The sequence below is a fragment of the Trichechus manatus genome, unplaced genomic scaffold (genome assembly GCF_000243295.1).
Source record: "Trichechus manatus latirostris isolate Lorelei unplaced genomic scaffold, TriManLat1.0 scaffold00019, whole genome shotgun sequence".
Taxonomy (NCBI): Eukaryota; Metazoa; Chordata; class Mammalia; order Sirenia; family Trichechidae; genus Trichechus; species Trichechus manatus.
This window is the reverse complement of record NW_004443955.1, coordinates 13,257,406-13,277,309: the sequence shown is the minus strand read 5'-3', so window position 1 is coordinate 13,277,309 and position 19,904 is coordinate 13,257,406. Positions and strand designations below refer to the sequence as shown.

The 19,904-nt window shown below is 45.4% G+C and overlaps 1 protein-coding gene across 1 annotated transcript in view; it reads right to left on the bottom strand.

Moving 5' to 3' along the window:
- Positions 1 to 19,904, bottom strand: part of ADAMTS17 (ADAM metallopeptidase with thrombospondin type 1 motif 17) — a 479,690-nt gene that overhangs the window by 154,835 nt on the left and 304,951 nt on the right. Inside the window, exon 15 of the mRNA XM_004372648.2 lies at positions 2,286 to 2,413. Within this exon, the coding sequence (XP_004372705.2) occupies positions 2,286 to 2,413 (128 nt within the window). The remainder of the gene's footprint in view (positions 1 to 2,285; positions 2,414 to 19,904) is intronic.

Sequence of the window (19,904 nt, the reverse complement as noted above, 5' to 3'; positions counted from 1 at the left end):
TCAAATACCCTCAGCAGCATCTCGCCCTTGTTCCATTGACCAAAGACCTGAAGATTTCTCCACAGCACAGGGAAGATTCCCTAGTTGCAAAGGATGTGACTGGTACCAAGGTCATGTAAAGGGCCATGGACACTGATCACTTAGAGCTGAAATTATATCCAGCCAGTAATACAGACTGTGCTCGCCAGAGAATTTCAGGATTCCTAGGAAGGCCTCCATGTTGGCGAGAGAGCAACAGAAGATGCTGCGGGTGGGCTGGCTGGCCCTACTCTAAAGGGTAAAGTTCTCTCACTTGGGAAGCTGTTACCGGAGGAACGTGAGGCATGTTATAGTAGCACTAAGGAACGAGATATTCAGGATGGCCCACCCGAGGGTGTCACTGAGGAAGGAAATAGGCATTGTACTTGGCTGGCAACAGCTTATGAAAAAGCGTCAGTAACTGCTTGTTTTTGCAATGACGATAAGAGCTTTGTTCACACTGCCCAAGGGGCAGGGCTCTGCTCAACCCCACGTGCCCCTTGTCATCGGTCTCTGCATCCTTCCCTGGGAGGACAGCTTGCCAAGACTTGCGGGCTCAAGCGCTTACTACCACACATGTCTGTATTTGATAATTAAATCAGGCATGGCCGAGGGAGTCTGGACACTGTCTAGCTTTCCCTCGAAGAATCCCAGCTTCCGGCTGATTAGGACTTTGCAGAAAAAAACAAACCCACTAGGGCTAGAACGGCTTGCTGCAGGAATTATGCTAGAAGCTATCCTGTGTCTGTGTCTTCTGCCTTTCGCACACTCACCCAAACACTGAGCACCCATGACTCTCTCAGCATCGGGAAGGCAGAGAGCACAGTGGCTGGAGGGAGCACAGCCCAAGAACGGGGGCTGCTCCCTGGTATACCTGCAGCGAGACAAGGCCACAGCAGGCTCTCTCCTCTGTGCCCCTCCACCGCCCTGGAATTTACAATGTGTGTGATATTTCCTGAAACAGAGCAGCAGACTTGGGTTTGGGGCATCAACTTCGGATGCTGTGGAGACCCTGAAGCATCAACAGCCACACAGCTTCCAGAGACAGTTCTCTTCTGCTAATGAAAACAAGAGGCCCCTGTAGTGGCCCTGGGTGAGGGAACTCTTCTACCTCACCCAGGAGCCAGTCAATGGAGGCCAAATGGGGAAAAGCTAAGATCTGAGGAAAGGCCTGACTGTCCTCTGACGAAGGGTGGCTGGTGCCATGCTGGCACTCCTGACCCTGCTCTGCCTGCTGGCTAGCCCTCCATCTCCTCTCGCTCTCTGATGGGCACAGAGGGGAGGACAGGGAATGGGGGTCTGCACCTGGGGTGGAGGTAGGGCTCTGGGGGCCTGCCTGCAGCATTCTCCAGAGCTAGCTGAGCTGGGCCATCAGGAAACAGGCCACACTGGGACATAATCCAGGGTGGTATCATGTGGGCCTTGCCCCTCAAGGCCTGAATATTGGCAGTCTCTGGACTCCCTACAACATCCCAGATGCTGCAGCCGTACATCAGCAGAAGGACACTCCTTCAGCCACCTCTGGACATCAGTGCAGGGTGCCTGCGGAGGGTTGGGTGCCATGGGCCCCTCAGTTCATGCAGGTGGAAATGCAGGTGGACCGTGAGTCTCCTCCTTCCCTCCCTCCCTTATCTCCCTTCATCCCTTCCCTCCTCTCATCTTTCCTTTCTCCCAATCCCTCTCCCTCTTTCTCTCCTCTCTCTCTCTTCCTTCACCTTCCTTTGCCTTTTTAAATGACATTTATCATTGTTCTAACGAGTCCCATTAGGATGGGTCTGGGGACTGTATTCCAGTGGGTGCAGTGCTCCCCCAAACCAGGCACATCCACCTCGCTGGATCCTACCTGCAGAGAAAGCTGCTGAGTTCTGCTATATCCTTTGGATCTAACAGGGTATTGTTTATCCAAGATCATGTTTATATACATTTTAGTCTCATCTCCATAGTCAACCTGCTTTTTCCTTTGTCATGATGACTGAAGCTCCTTTTTTTTTTTTTTGAGATGATTATGTGGCCTCTACTTTCAGCCACCTCAGCTCCTGGTCAATATGACTTGGGGCAGAGACCCCAGGTGGCCCTGACCCTCCACCAGCTGCTGGGGGCGGGGCTGCATCCCAGTACTGGCTGCAGGGGGCAGCATCACCAGGGCCTTCTGGAGAAAACCCACTCCCCAAAAGGCTCCGAGGCCTCACTGCCCACCCCAAGCCCACTCTGGGGGAGGGCAGCCTCCTCTCCAAAGCCCCCACCGTACCACGGGAAAAGCACATCACCTGGCACCTGCCGTGCACGCAGAGGTCCGTCTCATAGGGCCCGCAGGGCGTGCCGTCCAGGACCCTGTCGGCCACCAGCAGCGGGGACTCCTTCCCGAGGGGCGAGCAGTAGAGTTCGCAGGGCTTATCTGGGGAGGGAAAGGTTGGGGGACGTTTACGTGGGCAGGAGGATGTGGTCACACACGCGTGCAGTTGCATGTGTGAGACAGGCAGGCTGACGGGACGAGAGCCGGGCAGGTCGGGAGTGGAAGGTAACCTGCACACCCACCCCCTGAACACCCGACAGACTGCAAAGGGAGACATGCAGATGCAGGTGAATGACAGAGCAGGGATGAGAAGAGTTCATGAGTCTTCCTTCTCCTTGCTGGCTCCCAAACTCTTTTATCCTTTGCGAAGATATAGCATTTCCTTTTCCTTAAGGCTGAACAAACATTCTTCCGTGTGCTAAGCTCTGAGTAAGTGGAATGAACGGAAGGGTGGGCCTGGCAGCAGCCTGCCAAGGTGGCAGGAGAGGAGGGAAAGAAGGAGCCAGGGCAGTCTTGATGGCTTCTGCTAAAAACTTTAGTGCCTCCTAGCTGCTTGATAAGAGCTACAGAGCTGTGAAATGTGGCAGAAAGTCCTGGAAGAATCCGAACAGGATAAAAGTACAGAAGGGGAGCACAGGGGATTCCATAACAAATTCTAAGAACCACATCACAGGAACAGTGGAAACCCAGTTAACGCTGCTCCTTGAACCACCTGAGTGCCCAGGACATGCCCGGCCCTCTTGCCTTTGCCCAGGCTGCTCCCTCTGCCTGGAAGTCCTGCCTGAACTTGGCCTTCTGGAAAATGCCTATCACCCTGGAAGCTTTCACTCCAGCGTTCTCTTTTCTCGTGCTGTCGCTCACCAGAGTAGGGCAGACATCTCTTTCTGTACTTTGCACACCCTCCATCAAAGCCCCCTGCCATTATCCTGTGGGCCTGTAATAGTTTGAACAACTCTCAAATACACCCTCATCTTTCTTTTTTTAAATTGTGCTTTAAGTGAAAGTTTATAGTTAGTTTCTCATACATTTATACACACATTGTTATGTGACCCTAGTTTCTCTCCCTATAATGTGACAGCACACTCTTCCTTTCCACCCCAGATTTCTCGTGTCCATTCAACCAGCTCCTGTCCCTTTTTGCCTTCTCATCTCGCCTCCAGACAGAAGCTGCCCATTTAGTCTCATGTATCTACTTGACCTAAGAAGCACTCTCTTCAAGAGTATTATTTTATGTCTTATACTCCAGTCTAATCTATGTCTGAAGAGTTGGCTTTGGGAATGGTTTCAGTTCTGGGCTAACAGACAGTCCGGGGGCCACGTCTTCTGGGGTCCCTCCAGTCTCAGTCAGACCGTTAAGTCTGGTCTTTTTACTAGAATTTCAATTCTGCACCTCACTTTTCTCCTGCTCCTTCAGGGACTCTGTTGTATTCCCTGCCTGGGCAGTCATTGGTGGTAGCCTGGCACCAGCTAGTTCTTCTGGTCTCAGGATGATGGAGTCTCTGGTTTATGTGGCTCTTGGGCTAATATTTCCTTGTGCCTTTGGTGTTCTTCACTCTCCTTTGCTCCAGGTGGGTGGAGACTAACTGATGCATCTTAGATGGCTACTCGCTAGCCTTTAAGACCCCGGACACCACTCACCAAAGTGGGATGCAAAACATTTTCCTAATAAACTTTGTTGTGCCAATTGACCTACATGTCCCCTGAAACCGTGGTCCCCAGACCTCCACCCCTACTACTCTGTCCCTCCAAGTGTTTGGTTGTATTCAGGAAACTTCTTAGCTTTTGGTTTAGTCCCCCTGTACTGTGTATTGTCCTTCCCTTCACCTAAGATAATTTTTAACTATTATCTAGTTGGTGAATACCCCTCTCCCTCCCTCCCCAACCTCGTAACCATGTTTAAACATTTTCTTGAGTTCTTACAATAGTGGTCTCACACAATATTTGTCCTTTTGCAACTAGTTTCACTCAGCATAATGCCTTCCAAATTCATCCATGTTATGAGATGTTTCGCGGATTCATTGTTCGTTATCGTTGCAAAGTATTCCATTGTGTGAATATACTATAATTTGTTTATCCATTCGTCCATTGATGGGCACCTAGGTTGTTTCCATCTTTTTGCTATTGTGAACAGTGCTGCAATGAACATGGGTGTGCATATATCTATTCCTGTGACGGCTCGTTTCTCTAGGATATATTCCAAGGAGCAGGATAGCTGGATCATATGGTACTTCTATTTCTAGCTTTTTAAGGAAGTGCCAAATCGATTTTCAAAGTGGTTGTAGCATTTTACATTCCCACCAACAGTGTATAAGTGTTCCAGTCTCTCTACAACCTCTCCAGCATTTATTATTTTGTGGGTTTTTTTTTTGATTAATGCTAGCCTTGTTGGGGTGAGACGGTATCTCACTGTAGTTTTGTTTTGCATTTCTCTAATGGCTAATGATCGTGAGCATTTCTTCATGTGTCTGTTAGCTGCCTGAACATCTTCTTTGGCAAAGTGCCTGTTCATATCCTTTGCCAATTTTTTAATTGGGTTATTTGTCTTTTTGTTGTTGAGATTTGGCAATATCTTGTAGATTATAGAGATTAGATGCTGACTGGATTTGTTGTAGCCAAAAATTTTTTCCCAGTCTGTAGGTTGTCTTATGACTCTTTCGGTGAAGTCTTTTGATGAGCCTAAGTGTTTGATTTTTAGGAGCTCCCAGTTTTCTAGTTTCTCTTCTGGTGCTTGTGCATTGTTACGCTTCGTATTCTGTTTAGGCTCCTAGCATTGTCTCGGTTTTTCCTTCCATGATCTTTATTGTTTAGATTTTATATTTAGGTCTTTGATACATTTTGAGTTAGTTTTTATGCATAGTGTGAGGTATGGGACTGGTTTCATTTTTTTGCAGATGGATATCCAGTTATGCAAGCACCATTTGTTAAGACACCATTTGAAAAGACACTGTCTTTTCCCCCAATTAATGGACTTCGGGCCTTTGTCAAGTATCAGCTGCTCAGAGGTGGTTGAATTTACGTCTGGATTCTCAGTTCTGTTCCACTGGTCTACGTACTTGTTGTTGTACCAGTTCCAGGCTGTTTTGACAACCATGGTGGTATGCTAGGTTCTAAAATCAGGTAGTATGAGGCCTCCCACTTTGCTCCTCTTCAGTAATGCTTTATTTATCCGAATCCTCTTCCCTTTCCATATGAAGTTGGTGATTTGTTTCTCCATTTCATTAAACAATGCCACTGGAATTTGGATGGGATTGTGTTGTATCTGTAGATCGCTTTGGGTAGAACAGACATTTTCACAATGTTGAGTCTTCCTATCCATGAGCAAGGTATGTTTTTCCACTTATGTAGGTCTCTTTTGGTTTCTTGCAGTAGTGTCTTGTAGTTTTCTTTGTATAGGTCTTTTACGTCTCTGGTTAGATTTATTCCTAAGTATTTTGTCTTCTTGAAGGCTATTGTAAATGGCATTGATTTGATGATTTCCTCTACAAAGTTCTCTTTGTTGGTGTAGAGGAATCCAATTGTTTTTTGTATGTTTATCTTGTATCCTGATACTTTGCTGAAATCTTCTATTAGTTCCAGTAGTTTTCTTGTGGATTCTTCGGAGTTTTCTGTGTATAAGATTATATCATATGCAAATAGGGATAATTTTTCTTACCAATTTGTATACCCTTTATTTCTTTTTCTAGCCTAATTGCTCTGGCTGGGGCCTCCAGCATGATGTTGAATAAGGGTGAGGATAAAGGGCATTTTCGTCTGGTTCCTGTTCTCAAGGGGAATGCTTTCAAACTCTCCATTTAGGATGATGTTGGCTGTTAGCTTTGTATAAATGCCATTCATTATGCTGATGAATTTCCCTTCTATTCCTATTTTGTTGAGAGTTTTTATCATGAACGGGTATTGGACTTTGTCAAATGCCTTTTCAGCATCGATTGATAAGATCATGTGGTCCTTGTCTTTTGTTTTATTAATGTGATGGATTATGCTGATTGTTTTTCTAACGTTGAACCATCCCTGCATACTTGGTATAAATCCCACTTGATCATGGTGAATTATTGTTTTGATATGTTGTTGAATTCTATTGGCGAGAATTTTGTTGAGGATTTTTGCATCTATGTTCATGAGGGATATTGCTGTAATGTTCTTTTTTTGTAGTGTTTTTACCTGGTTTTGGTATCAGGGTTACGCTGGCTTCATAGAATGAGTTTGGGAGTATTCCATCCTTTTCTATGCTCTGAAATACATTTAGTAGTAGTGGTGTTAACACTTAAGTGAAAGTTTGGTAGAACGTGAAACTGTCAGTGCCAGGGCTTTTTTGTTATTGTTGTTGGGAGTTTTTAAATTACCTTTTCCATCTCTTCTTTTGTTACAGGTTTATTTAGTTGTTCTACCTCTGTTTGTGTTAGTTTAGGTAGGTAGTGTGTTTCTAGAAATTTGTCCATTTCCTCTAGGTTTTCAAATTTGTTGGAGTACAATTTTTCATAGTATTCTGTTATGATTCTTTTAATTTCAGTTGGGTCTGTTGTGGTATCACCCATTTCATTTCTTGTTTGGGTTCTTTGCTTCCTCTCCTGTTTTTCTTTTGTCAGTTTGGCCAATGGTTTATCGATTTTGTTGAGCTTTTCAAAGAACCAGCTTTTGGTCTGCTTAACCCTTTCAATTTTTTTTCTATTCCATTTAATTCTGCTCTAATTTTTATTATTTGCTTTCTTCTGGTGCCTGAGGGCCTCTTCTCCTGCTCTCTATTTGTTTGAGTTGTAGAGTTAATGTTCTGATTTTGGCCCTTCTTTTTGGATATATGTATTTCTGCTATAAATTGACCTCTGAGCACTGCTTTTGCTGTGTTCCTAAGGTTCTGGTAGGATGTGTTTTCATTCTCATTTGATTCTGTGAATTTCTTTATTCCACCCTTAATTTCTTCTATACCCGAGTAGTTTTTGAGCAAGGTGGTGTTCAGTTTCCATGTGTCTGATTTTTTTCCCCTGCATTTTCTGTTATTGATTTTACATTTATGGCTTCATGGTCAGAAAAGATGCTTTGTAATATTTCGATGCTTTGGATTCTGTTAAGGCTTGCTTTATGGCCTATTATGTGGTCTATTCTGGAAAATGTTCCATTTGTGTTTGAAAAGAAAGTATACTTGTCTGCTGTTGGGTGGAGGGTTCTGTATATGTCTATGAGATCAAGTTGGTTGACTGTGGCATTTAAATCTTCTGTGTCTTTATTGAGCTTCTTTCTGGATGGTCTGTCCTTCACCAAAAGTGGTGTGTTGAAGTCTTCTACTATTATTGTGGAGCTGTCTATCTCTCTTTTCAATGCTGTTAGAGTTTATGTATTTTGGAGCCCTGTCGGGTGTGCAAATATTTATTACGGTTACGTCCTTCAGGTGTATGGACCCTTTAATCATTATATAGTGTCCTTCCTTATTATTTGTGGTGGATTTTACCTTAAAGTCTATTTTGTCAGAGATTAACATTGCCACTCCTGCTCTTTTTTGAGTGTTGTTTGCTTGATATATTTTTTCCATCCTTCGAGTTTTAGTTTGTGTCTTTAAGGTGTGTCTCCTGTTGGTAGCATATAGAAGAATCATGGTTTTTTAATCCATTCTGCTACTGTCTGTCTCTTTATTGGTACATTTAGTCCATTAACATTCAGTGTAATTATTGGTAGGTATGAGTTTAGTGCTGTCATTCTGATGTCTTTTTTTGTGTGTTATCGACAGTTTCTTTGTTCCACATGATTTTCTGTGATAAGTAGTTTTCATGTGTTGTCTTTTCATGTTTTTCATTGTTGTTGAGTTTGTATTTGTTGAGTCTTTATGTTTTTCTTGTTTTTGTTTTGACATTTGGGATTGTTAATTTCCTTTATGGTTACCTTAATATTTACCCCTATTTTTCTAAATTTAAACCAATCTTTTCTTTCTTTATGACACTTTGACTTCCTCTCCATATAAAAGATCCCTGACTACATTTTTTCAGTCCTTCTTTTTTTTGTTTTAATGTTGTCATCTTTTACATATTGACATCTCTGTTTCCCTATTTTCAATGTTTTACCTTTGATTTATTTTTGTGACTTCCCTCTCTGGGTTGATATCTGATTGCTCTGTTCCATGTTCTAGACTTGGGTTGTTATCTGATGTTACTGAATTCTAACCGGAGGACTCCCTTTACTATTTCTTGTAATTTTGGTTTGGTTTCTGCAATTCCCTAAACTTCTGTTTATCTGGAAATGACCTAATTTCACCATCATATTTGAGAGAGTTTTGCTGGATATATAGTTCTTGGTTGGCAATTTTTTTCCTTCAAGGCTTTATATATGTCATCCCATTGCCTTCTTGCCTGCATGGTTTCTGCTGAGTAGTCTGAGCTTAGTCTTACTGACTCTCCTTTGCTGATGACTTTTTGCTTATCCCTAGCTGCACTTAAAAGTCTCTGTTTATTTTTGGTTTTGGCAAGTTTGATTACAACATGTTTTTGTGACTTTCTTTTGGGATCTTTTTGTGGGGTTCGATGAGCGTCTTGAATAGCTATCTTCTCATCTTTCATGGTATCAGGGAAGTTTTCTGCCAATAAATCTTCAACAATTCTGTCTTCTCTGATATTCCCTCCTGTTCTAGTATTCCAATCACTCGTAGGTTATTCCTTTTGATAGAGTCCCACATAATTCTTATGGTTTCTTCATTTTTTAAAATTCTTTTATCTGATTTTTCCTCAAATAAGTTGGTGTCAAGTGCTTTATCTTCAATCTCACTAATTCTGACTTTCATTGCCTCAGTTCTGCTCCTATGACTTTCTACTGAGTTGTCTAATTCTGAAATTTTATTGTTAATCTTCTGGATTTCTGTTTGATGTCTCTACAGATTCTTGCAGCCTGTTAAATTTGTCATTGTGGTCTTCTATAATCTTAAGTTCCTCTGTTGCTTTGTCTTTGTGTTCCTTGGCTTGTTCTGCATTTTGCATGATCCCCTCCCTGATCTCTTGTCTTTTGTATTCTACCTCTGGTAATTCCAAGAAGTTCTCTTCCTCCAGAAGATTTCTTGATTCTTTGTTTTGGGAGCTTGCTGAAGCCATCATGGTTTGCCTCTTTATGTAATTTGATATTGACTGTTGTCTCTGAGCCATCAGTAAGTTACTATATTTATTTATGTTTGCTTACTATGTCCTAGTTTCTTGTTTTGTTTTAATATGCCCAAATAGGCTGCTCGTGTGAGCTAGTTTGATTACTGGCAGCTTTGAAGCTCTAACGTCCTATCACCAGGTGGTTAGATCTGTTACTTGGTATGTGAGCCCAAAAGTCTGTTTACATTTCTTGTATGGATTCAGCTCAGGTGTCCAGGTAGTCAGACACGAAGTGTGTGTTGCAGGCTCTCACCTACAGTCCTCGATGGGCAGGGGTGATTGGAGTAGGCACATGTATCTGGCTGCAGTAGGGGGTCATGCGCTGATTAAGGCAGGGGGATGATGGCTGCCCCTGAGTGTTTGGGAGGAAAGTGTTGCCCTGTTCCCTAGAGTGTGTAGGTGGGTGAGTTTTACAGCCGGACTATGGGCACCCAATGCTGTTGGCTTTAAGGATTGGGAGGCACCACTTATTCTTGGACCCCTCTTGCAGGAGGCTAGGTGGCGTGGGCCCCTGATGTAGGTAGGTGAGGACGCTGCTTAATGGGCAGAGTGGTGTCAAATGTCATGAACCTGCTACTCCACCGTATAGCTGATACAGCTGAAGTTAGGCTTCAGGTATATACCCTGTTGCATTGTGCTAATGAGTGCCTACGCTGTTGAAATGGGCCCACACAGGTCTATGCAGGGGTGAAAGGCATTCAAAGTCCGTGGACCCCTTATGCCTGTGCCTAGGCAAAGGAGCTGTGCCTAGGCAAAGGAGCTGTGCCTACCCTGAGTTCCTGGGTTAGGGTTGCTGGCGGATTATTTTTTCCCATTTGTTAATTTGTTCCCTCTTCTTGGCTGGGAGAATGGCTCAGGGCTTGCAATGGGTCCTACTTCTGGCCCAGGGGACACAGCTATCGCTGAAGCCAGCCCAGGACCTGGTGTAGAATGGGGAGGCAGGTAAACGGCAGAGAGGCTCTTCCCAAACGGGGTGTTTTTTGCTGATTTAGCGCCACTTTTCACTGGTTCTGTAGGCTTGAGCAGACTCTCCGCCGCTTGGTCTCTCCCGATGTGGAAAATGAGTCCTGAGCACCACTGCTTGCCTCACCACCCATGCCAGCTGATTTGGCCTGCAGGGTGCAGGTTCCCACCGGGTCAGGTCTGGCAACTCCTCATTGCTTCCAAACCGTCTCTCCCTCCTTCTGCCACTCAGTCCGATTCCTCAACTTTGCCTTTGATGTTCAGGGCTCTCAGATTTTCATATACAGTTGATTCACTTTGTTTTTTTGGGCCTTTGTTGTAAGAGGGACCATAGTACGTGTCTGACTACTCTGCCATCTTGGGCCCATCTCCACAGTCATCTCTTATAAGGAGGGTCCCACTGCTAAAGGAGTTTGAAAGGGATGGATCTTTGTTCTTAGTTGTCATCAAGTCAGCTCCAACTCATGGCAACCCCATCTACAAGAATAAAATGTTGGCTGGCTATGCACCATCTTCTCAATTACTGGTATGCTCAAGTCCACTGTTGCAGCCACTATGCCTTCTGAGTGCCTTCCAATCTAGAGGAATCACCTTCCAGCACAATATCAGACAATATTTTGTTGTGATCCATAGAGTTTTCATTGGCTGATTCTCAGAAGTAGATCAGCAGGCTTTTTTGCCTAGTCTGTCAGTCTGGAAGCCCTGCTGAAACCTGCCTGCCACGGATGATCCTGCTGGTATTTGAAATACTGGTGGCATAGCTTCCAGCATCACAGCAACAGATAAGCCACCACAGTACAACAAACGGACAGACTTCATTCTGACAGATGAAACTCTACCTTTCAGCTGCAAAGCTGACTGGGTGGCAAGCCCTGCCAGGGCAGGGACCACGCTTTCATCCATGTCCCCACGTTGGGCTGGGGATCTGGCCCACAGAAGGACTCGCTAAATAGCTTTGAACAAATGAATGGATTTTGTCATCTATGGAATTATAAAACAGGAATATATCCTTTTCTATCCCTTTGTCACACAGTACTAACACCATTTATGTGATTATTTTGCAAAGGGAACCTCCATAGAGAAAAGCAATTTTGTGCCACCTCTGCTGGCCCTGTGTCCCCACCATGAGAACTCACCAGTGTGGGTTCCCCTGGAAGTCTTGGGGTGGACAAGGCAGGGACAGAGAGGCTTATGAAGCTGATGTGACCTCCAAGAACCTAGGCATCCCAGCTGGAGAGTACTTGTTGGGAGAGATGTTCCGTCTTTCCCAGCCTGCTCGGGCTTTCGTGATTGGATGATGTTCACGCAACCACCTCTGGGTTCCCCTGGTGCCTTTCTCAAGGTGTCTGCTGGCTCATAGGCAGTGGGAAACCGTGCCCCAGGGAGTAGCAGAAGAAAGCCTTAGGGTGTGGTGGAAATGTCCAACTCAGTTAGTAGTAGCGGAAAAAAGCCTGTCCATAAGAGTAGAGTGGAGGTCATTAGCTTCCCAGGTCAGCAAACTGAAGATGTGAATTCCTCCCATGAAGATGGGTTGCTTCCCTCCCCCATCCAAGGTGCACTGCAGGGCTCTGCTAGGAAAGGTGAGCAGTGAACAGTCTTTAGGGACACCAAGATGTCATGGACAGGATGCGGCAAACTCAGGACAGGGCAGGATGTGAACAGTCTAAGAGGCAGGTCTGACTTGAGCTATCCAGAGGGCAGGGCATGCTCTGGAAGAAGTGACGCTTTCTGTGCTGGCAGGCTCGGGTGGTTGGTTGTCTTAGTTATCTAGTGCTACTATAACAGAGATACCATAAGTGGATGGCTTTAACAAAGAGAAATTTATTCTCTCACAGTTTAGGAGGCTAGAAGTCTGAATTCAGGGTGCCAGCTCCAGGGCAAGGCCTTCTCCCTCTGTCGGCTCTAGGGGAAGGTCCTTGTCATCAATCCTCCCCTGTCTAGGAGCTTCTCAGTGCAGGGAACCCAGGTCCAAAGGACATGCTCCCCTCTGGGTTCTTCATTCTTCGTGGCAGAAGATCCAGTCTCTCTGCTGGCTTCTCTCTTTTATATCTCAAAAGAGATTGACTCAAGACACAACCTAATCCTGTAGATTCAGTCCTGCCTCATTAACATAACTGCCTCTAATCCTGCCTCATTAACATCATAGAGGTAGGATTTACAACATACAGGAAAATCACATCAGATGACAAAATGGTGAATTCATCCCACAATACTGGGAAGCATGGCCTAGCCAAGTTGACATACATGGCTTGAAGTATTTGGTTGTATTCAGGAAACCTCTTATCTTTGGTTTAGTCCAGTTGTAGTGACTTCCCCTGTAGTGTATGTTGTCATTCTGTTCACCTAAGATAATTCTTGTCTACTATCTAGTTATTGACAAGACTTTTGAGGTGCTCTTTGGGACCCTGAGGTTCTTAGTGAGCATTTGGGTGGGGATCTGGAGGAAATGCAGGACCTCCAGCCTGAACAAATTGGTGTGTCTACTCCACAACCTCGGTTGCCTCTAATGTTTCCCTGTAAGGAAGGACCCCTCAGCTAAAGCAGTCTGAAAACTGTGAATTTTAATTACTTTTAAACTGAAATGCTTACTCAATACTGGGAGTAATCGAGCTCTGAGGTGATTTGTTTAATATCAGTAATGATGATGATGATGGTAGGTGTTACGGATTGAACTGTGTCCCTCAAAAGACACACTGAAGTTCTACCCCCTGTACCAGAGCCCTGGTGGCGCAGTGGTTAAGAGGTTGGCTGCTAACCATAAGGTTAGCAGTTAGAATCCAGTGGTTGCTCCTTGGAAACCCCATTGGGCAGTTCTCCTCTGTCCTATAGGGTCACCATGAGTTGGAATCGACTCAACAGTGAGTTTGGTTTCTTTAACCCTCTGTACCTGTTGTTTGGAAACAGGGTCTTTGAAGATATTATCAGTTAACAGGATGTCATACTGCAGTATGGTGGGCCCTAATCTTGTCTGAATGGTATTCTTATAAAAAGAGGAGAAGAAACACAGACAGACAGAGGGGAAACGGCCATATGGCAGTGAAGTTATACTGCAGGTGCAAGCCAAGAATGTCTGGGGTTACCAGAAGCTGGAAGAGACAAGAGAGGATCTTCCCTCAGAGCCGTCAGAGAGCACGGCCCTGCCGACACCCTGAATTCAGACTTCTTGCCTCTAGAACCATGAGAGAATACATTTCTGCTCTTATAAGCCACCTAGCTTGTGGTGTTTTGTTACAGCAGCCCCAGGACACTGATACAGTGGTGATGATGCTAAAATTATCAGAAAAAAACAAACAAAAACAAAAAACCATTGCTGTTGAGTTGATTATTTATTATCTACTATGTGCCAGGCAACAAGTTAAGTCCTGCATAGGCATCTCAGGTGGGTGTTGCCATTGTTCCCATCTTACAGATGAACACATGGGGCTCACAGAATGTGAGTTACTGCCCAAGGACCCTCAGTGGGCAGGGCCAGACCCACTCCCTTCCCTGCCATCTGGTCCTCTCTGTCCTGAGGACAGGCTGCGTCTGCTTATGGTTAGTGAATCACAAAGAAATCTCTCTGTCATCACTGTCTACTCTCCAAACAGAGAACTCTGGAGCCAGAAATACACGTGTGGCAGAATGGTGTCACTGAGATGCTCTCATGGAAATTTTGGTTTCAGAGTATATACTCTAATTTGGGCAGAGATGAAACTGGGATTAGGAGAGAAACATAGAGACTGCTTTGAGGTAAGTTAGAAAGACCAGACAGGGGAGGGATGGTGGTTGTTCATCTGAGCTCTTGGTGTAAGTATTAGACAAGTGGGGGTCTTGAGGTTCCCCAAAGCAGGGAGATTCAGTCTCAGATGGGAGGGATTTTGGCCATGATCCCAGAACACGAAGGCATACTAGACTCCACCTGTACTGACTCTCCCACCTTCAGACAACTCCCTCCATGGCTTGGCCACCGGGAGACACTAGGCTCTAGAATCAAGGCTTGGAACTAGTTTAGTCATGGTCAAGGAAGCATCACCAGAATAGACCTGAATTTTTTTAAAAGTTTTGATGAACCAGAAAGATAGCCAGAAACTTAGTCTCCCTCTTAGAGAAGAAGGGCAGCATAGGCATTACTAGCAACCAAATCTCTTGCCCTCGGATTTTGAGCAGGTCGGAAGCAGCATAGCCCCGCTCAAAGACGGCGGTGCCCCACTCCAAGATGGTGGCTGACTGCTCCACTTTGAATGTGTGCCACTCTCCTACAGTCCTGCCAATAATCCAGTCTTATGCATCAAGCTCCTAAGAGGGTTCACTACGTCTCCTACAAGTCTCCCATTCCAGGGCTTCAACCAGTAATTTTTCACATTTCGGGTACCGTGCTGAATCTGCCAAATTGTAAAACTTGAGGTCTGTTCCTGCTTTGCTTCGTCAGCCATGACAGAACCGGTTTGCAGCTCTGTCCAGAACTGAGTCCAGAGGTGGGACTTCCTTCCTCTGCTCTGCCAGAACCCCCTCCATTTACCCATTTCCTTTTTTGAGGACTCTTCTCAGAATTCAGGGCACCCCACGCTTCTAGCAAGGTACAGCATTATCTCCCAAAGGGACTGAAAATAATGTTTTCTCAAACTCAAGCCAAAAGGAGGCTGGGAGCCCCTCATAATTCTCTGAACATTCATCCCTCTCCATGTTGCCTTGGGTGGGAAATTAATGTATGGGATAAAAGACCCTGAGAAATAACACGAAGTTCTGGGATTCAACTCTGGGCAGAGTGTCCATAGCCTTACATCATTAGCATCATGTTATTGTTGTTAGTTGCCATCAAGTCAGATCCAACTCGTGGAGGCCTTGTGCATAACAGAGCAAAACGTTGCCTGGTCCTGCACCATCTTCATGATCATTGATATGTTTGAGTCCACTGTTGTCACTATTGAGTCAATCCATCTCACTGACGGTTTCCCTCATTTTCGCTGACCAAACATGATGTCCTTTTCTAGGGACAGATCATTCCTGATGACATGCCCAAACTAAGCAAGATGAAGTCTTGCCATCCTTGTTTTCAAGGAGGATTTCAGTTTTATTTCTTCTGAGACTGATTTGTTTGTTCTTCTAGAAGTCCACGGTACATTCAAATTCTTTGCCAACACCACAATTCAAATGCATCAATTCTGCTGTCTTCCTTTTTCATTTTCCAGCTTTCACATGTATATGAGGCATTTGAAAAGATCATGGCTTAGGCTTAATCATCACAGTGACATCTTTGCTTTTCAGAACTTTAAAGAGGTCTTTTGAAGCAGATTTTCCCAAAGCAATACGTCATTTGATTTTTGACTCCTGCTTCCACAGATGTTGATTGTTGATCCAAGTAGAATGAAATCCTTTCAGTATTTTCTCCATTTATCACGATGTTGCAAAGGAGATTACATCTTCTTAAATAATATTATACAGTACCATACAACCCCGTACTCCAAGGAAAAGAAGCTTAAAGAGTGTCATTCTTGCCTGGCTGGTGTGTACTGAGATGAAATTCTGACTGGGGCTAGACGATCTGTGGTGAGTCCTGGAGTCTTATTGGCCAGCCTATTGTCAGGACTTATGCTTTAGTGGGGGAGCCACAGATAGGGCCACGAGACAGGCTCAGAGGCTCATGAGCCACATGATCACGTGAGCCCACAGAATTCCTCCTTGTGCTCTACCATAAAGAGGATACTTCCAGCTCCTAATGCTCTGGCTGCCCTGTCTGCTGACAAGCACAAGGTCTTACAAGGTGGAGACATCATTTAAGTTTGAGGCCATCACAAGGACTCATCCAAGTCCCTCTCAGCCCTCTGCAGGTATGTGTCAAGGAGGCGGCTCAGCCCCCTAACCCCAGAGCTACCCGCCATGACCTCAGAGCCAGGCGTGGAAAGAGGTGCCAGGCTCAGCTGATTGGACCAGCAAGGGCCACCTGACTGTATCTGGACCAATGAGAGTCTCTCCTGGAAACTCAGTACTGAAATCCAGATATGGATAGGTCATGTCTGCTTATGGTTGGCAGATCACAAGGCTACATTTGCCTATCCACAATTCAGAAATCCAAAAAGCTCTGAGAATGTTTTCTTACACTTGTGGCAAACACATCTGGCAGCACAAGCAGCTCTGACTGAATGTGGCTCTTGGTAGTCTTTAGTGTCCCACCTCGTGGGACTAGTCGTAGGTGACCTGGCAGAGACGCCGGTGCATCTGATGTGGCGTGCTGCCCTGGACCCCACTGGGGGTGTTAGGTGATAGATGGTTGATGCACTATTGTTATCTTTCTAACACCTCTTGTTGTTGTTAGCTGACGTTGAGTTGGTCTTCAACTCATGGTGACCCCATGTACAACGGAACATATGCTGCTCGGTCCCGTGCCAACCCCATGATTGTCTGTGGATCAGACTATTGTGATTCACAGGGTTTTTGCTGGCTGATTTTTGGAAGTAGACTGCCATCCCTTCTTTGTAGTCTGTCTTAGTCTGGAAGCTCCACGGAAACCTGTTCAGCTTCATAGCAACATGTAAGCTTCCACTGACAGATGTTTCTAACACCTAAATGCCTCGAATCCTGAAAAATACTTGGCCCTAAAGGATCTGATGAGAGACTGTGGACTTGGTGAGAGGTGTTGGGGTGCTGCTGAACTGGCCCTCATGTGGACAAGTTGTGAGAAGGCCAATTTTCAGAGGGGGCAGGAGCAAGAGACTCAGGAACACATGCTGTGTGGAAGTGGAGGGAAGATCCTGACAGTTTCCGAGGCCAAGGACCCAGATCCTCACGTGGCCACCTTCATCCTGGCCCTTGGGTCCCATGGGACACCGTGAATCTTTGTAACAAATTCCCTCTAGTTCATGAAGCAACTCCACCAGCTTGGCTGACTTGGAACCAGAGAGTTCTGACCGTCGCATCCTCCTTCCCTGGAGCCTGAGACCTAGACTCCCCCACCTCAGGGGCCCCTCCCTTTCCACTGTCCCAGGGGATGCATCGCCGCATCCAGTACTGGCCTCCATCAAGCTCTCTGACACTTGTGTGGGCTTGTGGCCTGCTGGCCTGGGCAGGGAGGCCTGAACTCTTGAAGGTTTCCATTTAAACAAGATGCCATGGAGAAAGGAGAAATGGAGTGGGTTTGGCAGCTAGCCATCTAAATGGATTTCTGTCTAAAGGCTTTTCCACTCAGAAATATTTTCTAAGGAGAGTCTTTGTCTTCTTTCTGGAGGTGGTATGGATTTGTGGTCCTGAGTCCTCCCTTGGAAAATCTACCTCTGCAAGAATTCTTTTTTAAATTTTTAATAAGAGAAAAAAGAAAAAAATATAGCTCCCCTTTTTTTTGACTGTGCGTCACTAGCCGAAGAATTCTGCAGTGATAGCAATGCTATGAATAGGGCAGTGATAATGGGTTTGAGAAGAGCCTGGAGCCCAACCACAGGAATCGTTCCTATCGGGGCTGAGCTCTAATAGTGCCTTTATAAATGAGGTTTTCAGAGGGACAGTTACAGTCTGTAGTCCCCACTTCCCCCTGCCTTCTGAATCGGCCATTGATTTTTTTGTTTTTACCCTTGTGAAATGAACCTTTAAAAATTGCTGGCTTCTGTGTATATTTGAGAGAGAAATGCAACCACATATGAACTTGGGCTCTTTCCTTCAAAGGCAAAATATGTGCTGCCCTCTCGCTGTCTTTCTAACTAAGGTTGCACTTTTTCAGATCAAAGGCGGTGGCACCCTGGCTATAATTATTGATTGCTTGGGCAGAAAGAAACAAAAGGCGAGTGGGTAAAAAGACACCATGAACCCAACAAGCTCCCCAAACAGCTTCCTGGTGGGGCTTCCTGGATGAAGGGTCTGGGCAGACACAATTTCAGTCACTGTGATGATAAGGGAACTGAGGAGCTCGGCGATCCAAAAGCGGTTGGAAAGTAAAATAGAAGTTTAATCTGGGCTTGGAGAAATCAGTGGAAAAACAGACATTTAAACGGGATTTCTGCACTGAATCAATGAGGCAGGAGAATTTAGAACTGAAGCAAATGACCAAGGAAAGAATAACAACAAATTGGTGCACATAGTTGAGTGGAAACAAAAACGGGGTGAGTCTGTCTGAGGCCTGACCTCTTCTTGTTCCTGCAAAATGGGAGAGGATGCAAGAGAGGATCTAGAAACATCTTTATCTGGTGTTCCAGGGATGGTTGGAGGTTCAGAACAGTGCCTCTTCTCATTTAAACCCACTGTGGTGCTGGGAAGACAGCAGTGCTTGCTGGGACTATCCCTTCCTGTTGAGGGCTGGATGTGCTGAGATGTCCCCCCTGCCTTAGACTAGTGACCGGACAGAGAGAGGAGAGGGCTGCGCGCGAGCATGTGCTTTCAGCAGCTCACATCCGTCTCTGCAGGACAAGCCCAGGGTGTGAGGGCTGCCTCTCTCCCCAAGTTGGCTAGTTAAGCAACAGCATAGCTGCCATCACACAGCTGCCAAAGGTGTTCTTCTTCTACTTTTTTTTGAAAGTAAAAGGTCTCGGGAGCATCCCAACTCTTTAAATGAGTCCCCAGTGACATGGATGGGTATTATCTGTTACTATCTAGAACATCCTCCACCCATCTCTCAGTCTGTAGTACTGTGATGGCTTGCGTGTTGCTGTTATGCTAGAAGCTATGCCACTGGTATTTCAAATACCAGCAGGGTCACCCATGGTGGACAAGATTCAGTAGAGCTTTGAGATTAAGACAGACTAGGAAGAAAGGTCTGGTGATCTACTTCTGAAAATTAGCCAATGTAAACCTTATGGATCACAACAGAATGTTGTCTGGCTCACTTGGTTTGGACATGTCATCACGAGGCATCACTCACTGGAGGAGATTATGTTTGGTGAAATAGAGGCCAACAAAGGTGAGGGAGACCCTCAGTGGGGGTCCAATGATGGACTCGAACATGCTGTTGATGGTGAAGATGACACAGGACCGGGCAACGTTTTGTTGTGTTTTACATAAGCTTTGCCATGAGTAGGAGTAGACTTGATGGCAACTATCCAGCTCTCTAGATACCCTGGTGGCATAGTGGTTAAGAGCTACATCTGCTAATCAAAAGGTCCCGCAGTTCAAATCCACCAGGTGCTCCTTGGAAACTCTATGCGGCAGTTCTCCTCTGTCCTATAGGGGCGCTATGAGTCGGAATCAACTTGACGGCAACGGGTTTGTTTTTCTGTTATCTAGCTAGCTAGCTTTCTAGCTATCTACCTACCTATCTACTTATCTATGTAGAGTATCATTTTACAAGTCAGGTCAAAGCTCATGGCTCAAAGTGCTGGTTAAAAAGCTGTGGGTCTGAGGCCGTGATGCCTGCCCCTAGCCTCGTCCAGTTGTGCACTCATGAGCTGTGATAGCACAGGGCAGAACGCAGATTCCAGTAGTTCTTCTCTGAGCTACCAAAATAAAAACTGATCACAGGGAAGAAACTGAAGATCCGGTACAAGAGTGTCACTCTCCTGAAAAATGCTTTAGAGGAGGTCTAAAATGCAGACCAGTCACTTCTGTCCTTATTAAAGCTC